Source organism: Alligator sinensis, unplaced genomic scaffold (genome assembly GCF_000455745.1).
Source record: "Alligator sinensis unplaced genomic scaffold, ASM45574v1 scaffold1698_1, whole genome shotgun sequence".
NCBI classification, from domain to species: Eukaryota; Metazoa; Chordata; order Crocodylia; family Alligatoridae; genus Alligator; species Alligator sinensis.
In genome coordinates, this window is record NW_005843190.1 from 34,232 (window position 1) to 42,405 (window position 8,174).

The 8,174-nt window shown below is 44.9% G+C and overlaps 1 protein-coding gene across 1 annotated transcript in view; it reads left to right on the top strand.

The window, feature by feature from the left end:
• The window catches only part of EBAG9 (estrogen receptor binding site associated, antigen, 9), a 31,528-nt gene extending 27,925 nt beyond the window's left edge, over nucleotides 1-3,603 (top strand). Inside the window, exon 6 of the mRNA XM_006037907.3 lies at nucleotides 3,036-3,603. Coding sequence (XP_006037969.1) covers nucleotides 3,036-3,156 — 121 coding nt within the window. The 3' untranslated portion in view covers nucleotides 3,157-3,603. The remainder of the gene's footprint in view (nucleotides 1-3,035) is intronic.
• The last annotated feature ends 4,571 nt before the right edge of the window (nucleotides 3,604-8,174 follow it).

Genomic DNA, 8,174 nt, shown 5'->3' on the forward strand with positions numbered 1-8,174 from the left:
GTGGCTGTGCTATGACGTCGGCCAGTGCCTTCAGTACCCTCGGATGGAGTTCATCCGGGCCTGCCGACTTAAAGGCATCCAGATCCTCCAAGTGCCTCTGCACCATCTCAGGATCTACGCATGGTAGTCTGGCGCCTTGCTGCTGCCTCTCTACAACCCCAGTGAGAAACTTGTCTTGTCCCTCACTTAGGAACACTGAGGCAAAGAACTTGTTGAGGAGTTCAGCCTTGTACCCCTGTCCGTCACCAATTGCTTCTGCCCATTTAGTAGGGGTCCTATTCCACCCTGGGCCTTCCTTTTACTCCCTATATATCTAAAAAACAATTTTTTGTTATCCTTTACTTGGGATGCTATCCTCAGCTCCATGGTAGGTTTGGCCCGTCTAACTGCCTCCCTACAAGAGCAAACAGAAGAGGTATACTCCTCTTTGGTAATCTCTCCCTATTTCCACTTTTTACGTGCCCCCCTTTTGGCTCGTAGGCTGCCCTGGATTTCTCTGGTCAGCCAAGGAAGCCTTCTGGCCCCTTTTCCCTCTTTTTTTCTCGCATCGGGATCATCTCCCTCTGTGCCTGAAGGATCATTTCCTTAAGGCACAGCCACCCTTCCTGAGCTCCCATCTCTTCAAAACTCCTACTCTGCAGTGCGTCCTCGACTAATCGCCTGAGTTCATTGAAATCAGCTTTCCTAAAGTCTAGCACTTTCACCCTACTAGTTACCTTACCCACTCGACGTCTTATGAAGAATTCTATTAATAGGTGATCACTGTCCCCCAGATGACCACCGATCTGTAGGTCCCCTACCATATCATCCCCTGTTGCCAATACCAGATCCAGTAAGGCATTCCCCCTAGTGGGATCGTGTATCTCCTGTGTCAGGTGGAGGTCCTGTACACAGGATAGGAACCTGCGTGAATGGTGGGAACAAGCACAGGAAGGGTGAATGGTGGGAACAAGCACAGGAAGGGTGAATGGTGGGAACAAGCACAGGAAGGGTGAATGGTGGGAACAAGCACAGGAAGGGTGAATGGTGGGAACAAGCACAGGAAGGGTGAATGGTGGGAACAAGCACAGGAAGGGTGAATGGTGGGAACAAGCACAGGAAGGGTGAATGGTGGGAACAAGCACAGGAAGGGTGAATGGTGGGAACAAGCACAGGAAGGGTGAATGGTGGGAACAAGCACAGGAAGGGTGAATGGTGGGAACAAGCACAGGAAGGGTGAATGGTGGGAACAAGCACAGGAAGGGTGAATGGTGGGAACAAGCACAGGAAGGGTGAATGGTGGGAACAAGCACAGGAAGGGTGAATGGTGGGAACAAGCACAGGAAGGGTGAATGGTGGGAACAAGCACAGGAAGGGTGAATGGTGGGAACAAGCACAGCCTGCGTGAATGGTGGGAACAAGCACAGGAAGGGTGAATGGTGGGAACAAGCACAGGAAGGGTGAATGGTGGGAACAAGCACAGGAAGGGTGAACTGACTTGCTCCCGCTACTGTAGCAAGCTGACCTGGAGTGGGGGGAGCCCCACGGCTGCTTCTGCAACTCTCCAGTCAGGAGCCATGGGCAGCAGCTGGGCAGGTTGCTGAGTTCAGCTGGATCAGTGGCAACAGCAGACAGGTTTCCTCTTCCTGCCCCTCCTCTCAGCTGTTGGGTGGAAATGTGGAGGAGGGCTGGCAGGGGCAGAAAGAAGAACCTGCCTCCTGCTGTTGCTGCTGTTACCTGTTGAGCCAGCACCCCATGCAGCTACTTCCTACCCCTGGGCCAGCACAGGACACCAAGAGCTCCCCAGGGACCAGATGGAGGAAGGAGGAACCTACCTGCTGTTATACCCTGCTGACCTGGGCTTGCAGGAAATATCTGAGTGAGTGCTGAGCTCAACTGGGGACAGCAACAGCGCAGTGGTCATGGTCGAGACCCTGCTCTGCCTCATGTCCCCCACTGGACCAGGTGATTTGGCTGTGCTTTAACACCCACCCCCCCAAATGGTTTTGAAGGATAGTGCTAGTGGCATGTGCTGCTTCCCTCACCCCATTCCAAATCTTGGCTGTGCTTATGGTAGAAATATATACATGTGTTTTATCTTTAAATGACACAAAATTATATCTAAAAAAAATAATTTGGCCTGCTGCACTGCACTCTTAAATACCTCTAACCATCTCCTGGATCATTCTTCCTACCTGTCATGGAAATCTATAATTTTATTAAACAAACACATTCATATTGGGCTAGAAGACCAGCAAAATCAGTGAGAGCCTTACTACTGACTGCAGTAGTCCTTTTGGGTTGAGGCTATGACTAGTATTTCTTGGCAGAAATTGCACTGTTTTTTAAAAGGTTTAAGAAGTTAAAGTATTATGCAGCTAACATATAAAGCACAGCAGTTGCTAGATTCTTATATGGTGATACCAACAGATAAGATCTATACCCTTTGTCCTCACTTGGGAAGAGGGAAGATATTTTTAAGTCATGTTTGCGAATTCACAGCAAAATCCTAGGGGAGATGAAACAGCTGGCAGGTTTCACACACATTAGCAGGGTGAGCTTCAAGCAGTAGGAAGCCTGTTTCATAACCTGCCTCTTAACTGTGGTTTTTACACAAGGTTCATTTTCCTGAGGATTTTACCTTGCCATTAGTTGACTTGATTTCACTGGGTGAAAAACATTCATAGGACACAGCCAAAAATACTGAACACAAATGAGTTTGACCTTAGCAACGCACTTAGCACAGATGTGAAATCTGCCCTTCCTGTTGAAGCTTCAGTTATGCGCACACAAACAGGAGGCAAGTTCTGCCGTTTTAGGAGCACAAGAATGACTGCTGCTTTACAGAGTCAGCATTTCAGACCATTTTCATAGTTGCAGAAACCTGTCATTTCAGTAAGTTCTAAACTTCATTCATTTAAGAGGCTGCTACTATCTGTAAAACATTAAAATAAACATGGAATCTGGGTCGGCTAATGCAAAAGGCTTTATTCTTTCTCAGAATCTTGTACTGTTTTCTAATGGTTGGAATCCCATGTGCTCTTCTCCAATTGCAGACAGCAGAAGATTGCAGAAAGGGAAAAGAGGGCAGCAGAACAACAAAGGAAGAAAATGGAGAAAGAAGCACAAAGGCTCATGAAGAAAGAACAGAACAAAATTGGTGTCAAACTATCCTAACACAAGCTGTTCAGTGGATGACAGTGTCAGCAGGAGAAGGGGGATTCCAGTCCTACAACACATGCATCATTCATATTAAGTATTTCTAGAACTCCAACACACTGCTTCATTTTAATGCATTCTTTGGGCCATCTTGGAAGCCAGAATTTTCCCATAAATTATCTTGAACTATGTTAGTATATGGATCTTTAAAACTAAAATAAAGTACTGACCCAACAAATCATACCTTGATGGAACAATGTTTCCTGCAATAGCCCTATCCATCACCCTCCTTATGCAAGAACACTGATTGCTGCAGTAACAGTATGATGGTGGAGATACAAACTCTTTCAACAAACAGTTCAGCTCAAGCTTAAAGAGAAACGGGTGTATATAATTCAGTGGTGGGAAGTCTGTATCGTCTATTATGCTTACCTGAAACACATGTAATTAAACAGTTTTAAAGAATCTGTTTTTCCCCCTGTGCTTTGTTTCACAAAATTCATGCCAGCACTTCTCTTTATTATTGCTTTAAAAATTAAATGTATGGTCTTTTCTGCAGGTCACTGTCTTCTCACAGGAGAAAAAATTGATGCTTCTGATGAATTCATTACCACACATCTGGTTTTAGAATAATTGCAAATGGGGTTTCTGTGGTTGGGGTCAAGTGAAAGCTGGAAATTAAGGGAATGAAAGTTTGCCTTACTTGCATTCCAGGATTGAAATGCCATGTAACCATGGTAGGCAGTGATGTTTCTGGTCTTGAGAATGATGTCAAAATAGTATCAGTCCAACTTGTACACTTCTAATAACTCTTTTCGTTGTAGATGTTGTCCACCATTACAGGAGTATATGGGCTTAGTTACATAATATATTTGTTTTTAATTAATTGTTTTAATTTAGTTACGTTTTTCTTTGGTGTGTTGTTTCAGATTCACTGTTAAGTATACTAGGATATTAACAGGGCATGCCAAGATTTCCCCAGTAAGTCTCTTGGAGGGCGGGGGGGGGCGGGTTAGTAATTCATCTTTACAGAAAGTTGCTGGCTGCCTGCCTGCAGTGGCCAAATTTCACAAGCAGGAAGAGGAGAAACTTTACATTCTGTATTGTACCCTGACATTCTTCTGAAAAGGAGCTCTATAAAAGATGCATGTAAGATGGCATATGTACAGTTGCCAAATCTTTGTCTGTCCTGCACGATCTGTTGATGGTCTTTTTGGCTGACTGCAACCTTTCCAATTTCCTGAAAAGCCCAAACCCCCACTGATCAAAAATATGCTGTGCTGATGGCAGGGAGGATCTTTAAAAAGAAAAAGAAAACAAAAACAGCTTCCACTTCTAATTTGTTAACCCAGCCTCTGCTGCTGCTCCTCAGAGGCTAAGAAAGGCATTGAGTTTTCTTTTGGCCTAAAAATTGAGTAATTCTCCCCTTTGTGCTTGCTCATCTATTTTATATCTGGGACCAACACTTGATAGGTGCCTTGAACAGTAGATTGACAGGTCTCAAATATCAAGATAGATGAGGGCTCCCCCTTGGGGCTTATTGTCATCTGCCAACAGTTAGATCAGGATGAGGGTGACTCTTGCCTGCTTCTAGAGGCAGGGGAGATGTGCCTGAAGCACAGGGAGGTTGTAACTAGCTACCCTAACCCAAGCTTGTGTTGAACAGACTGATTATCCCATTGGATAATCTCCTTATTATCCCATTGGAGAAATGTCTGGAACCTGTGCAGCACCTGAACCTACTCTATAGAAAGTAAAGCAGTTGAGAGCAAACATGTTCATTGTCTAATTGACAGAACAATGAGGGATTAATTGACTGGCTTTGAGAGTGGGATTAGAGAGAGAGAACACTGTATTTGTCCTTCCTTATGTTTAACGTTCCTAGAACTGCTTATTAATGTGAAACTTTTTAGTAAATTAAGGTATCACTCCATACCTGCATCATTGCCCATGAGTCACCTTTTGTAACCCAGGACGTGGCATGGAACTGAGACTTCAAATATAATGCATGTTTTTCTTCCTTTTGAGATGATAATTGGCTCTTGCATGCCATGAAGGATTTGTGTGTGTCACTTAAGACAACCAAGGCCATATACTAGTCCATCCTGCGGGGCGAGTCTGAGCTCTACTTCCTTCTAGTGGATCATTTTTTAGTAACATTTTAAAGCCAAGCCAACAGAGGCTCTTCTGAAGCAGTGTAAAAAAACCACAGACATGTCAATCCTCTTTGTCAGTTTGTTGAATACAGGGTAAGTCCATGTAACTGAGAAGAGAGGTGGTATTTGTTGTTATAACTTATGCACTGGTATTTGAGGTGGTATTTGATGTTATGACCCCACCACTTCAATATCTTGGCTGGGGGTTGGTCTCACATTGCTTACATTTTTTAGGCACAGGCCCTCCTTCCTTCCTTCCCCTACCCCCCAGTATTGGCCCTCCTCAGTATTATTTTTTTAGTCAAACAGGCTGAGGCTGCCAAACTTCATCTGATTCCTTCTGCCATGAACCATTTCCCTATGTATGTAAAAAATCAAAATACTTCCCAATCCAGTTAGCTCATCATTTGGCCCTTCTGTTCTAAGTAAGGATCAAACAGCAAAGGCTGGGGAGTAGCAATGAGGCAGATCTGATTGCAGACTGCCAAAAATAAGGGGAGAGAAGTTGTATCTAGCAAAGATGATGGGTAGGGGTTTAAGACTGCAGGAGGATGGGCTTTCCTTCAGGTTTGCTGTGTCCCTTTGGCCAGCTGCGGGGGGAGGAGGTGGCAAGAGAGTGGTAACTGGCTCCCCTGACTTTCTGATAATATGAATCTTCCTTCTCACTATTTTGTACCCCTGGCTTCCATCCCCGAGTCATGGAACTGTGTTCTGTAAATGGGTTCTGACCCATTTCTTTATTCTGAAGAACTGACAGGAACTCTTCTTATTGAGTCAAATTGACAGTGAGCTTTTTTTGCTTTCCCATCAGCAGCGTGGAGACATGATTTGAATAAGGAAAAGCAGGCAGGTGGAACCGTTGCCCAGTGCAGATGAAAGCTGGAAGAGACTGGTCCCAGAGGTAAACAAGCTGGGATCTTGGTGTCTGGAAGAAGAGGACTGTTGTTTTAAATTGTAGACCAAGGTCCCCTTATTACTATCTCATAGGTGGGGGAAGAGTTAGAAATCTCTGAAGGAAGCTGTTATGGGTAGTGTGTGCAGTAAGGGAAACTCCTGCATTATGAGTTATATGGTGGGCGTCGGGTAAGCCCACACTGGATTCAGTTAAAGGTCTAGTTATGTGTCTGTCTGTTACTTGTGTATCCTGGGCAGGTGTATTCATGTCACAAAATGGAACCTAATGCAAATACCAATCAAAGCTGTGCTTAATGCATTAACTTACCTAAATTGTAACTGTGCTTGGAGTCGGTATTGTTGCTTTCCTCTCAGCTTTGCATTGCACCCATCTCAAATTTACATGTTGGACTGTTCTGCTGGGAAATATATTGTTCTTAAGGTGCTTTCTACTTTACCACTGCCCAGAGGGCATGCAGATTGCACTAGCAATGGTAAAAGAAGGATAAAAAATATCTTTGACTTGGCTCCTGAAGAGGTACTTCCACCTGCTTTAAAGAGATCATCCGTGAGTTCCCCATGCTGCTTCTCAACCTTGAGGTGAAATGTTTTGGTTTGTTAAGAATCTCCTCGTTATCTGAGATTTGCTGAACATGAAGCCTACATTTGTGTGTGTGTGTGTGTGTGAGAGATCTACTTTTGCCCTAGTTGCTACATATCTCAGACTGTGTTTCTAAAAACCAAACTGGGCTCTAAATCTAAAGTAAAGGCAAATACCAGGACAGTTGGTGGGAGTAAGACAGTGAGGGCCAAACTCTGGCAGGTGGCTTTCCTGGGTGCACTCTGATCCCTTTACCCTGCCCAATCTCTTGCTCTGCTTTCAGCTCCTTGCCCTGTGGCCCCTGCCTGAGCTATTGCTCTGCTTTTCAGTTCCTTCAACTCTATCTGTGACTGTGTTCCCTTCTCCAGTCTGCTATCACACACCAAAGCTGCCCGTGCATCTTGTGACATGCTGCGGGTTGGCCATCCTTAGTGTAAGGCACTCTACTTAAGGGACAGGGAGGGGCTACAGGAATGGTGTACCAGAGAAAGCATCTGGATTGGTAATAAAGTCCATTTCTTCTCTTAGTTTCTGTATGACAGGACTTTGACTAAATAAACAGCTTGCCTCCTTTAGATTTACATAAATCATCAGTGAATGTGGCCTGCAGTCCTCAATAAGAATTAATGACTTGGGAACTATCGAAGAGTTTAATTAAAGATGCAAACCAACTAGTGGAGCATAGTGCATGTCCACAGTGGTGTTTCTGCAGAGAGGTATCATAGTCCAATAACACTTCTCTTGGTCTAGATCAGTCATTTGACACCCTTGGATATTCCCTATGTGTTGACCAATTATTCCTCTTCCCAGTTATTTAATACTTAAGCAGTTTATGATCAGTGATTAGTCTGACTTCACAATACTTTGAAGCAAGTGGCATTTGGAAATATTTTCTACCCATTCTACATTGGGAGGGGGGGAAAGCTGGAAAACAATGATGTTAAATGACTTGTGGTCTCACTGCAGGAACATGTGCAACCATCCCCATCCCCCTTCACCCCTCTCCCCCTAGGGCCTCTCTCGTATGGTAAAGGGCTTGCAGACCAAGCCCTACGAGGAGAGACTAGAGAACCTGGACCTTTTCTGCCTCCACAAGAGAAGGTTGAGAGGTGACCTTGTGGCTGCCTATAAGTTCATCACGGGGGCACAGAAGGGAATTGGTGAGGTTTTATTCACCAAGGTGCCCCCGGGGGTTACAAGAAATAATGGCCACAAGCTAGCAGAGAGCAGATTTAGACTGGACATTAGGAAGAACTTCTTCACAGTTCGAGTGGCCAAGGTCTGGAATGGGCTCCCAAGGGAGGTGGTGCTCTCCCCTACCCTGGGGGTCTTCAAGAGAAGGTTGGATAGGCATCTAGCTGGGGTCATCTAGACCCAGCACTCTT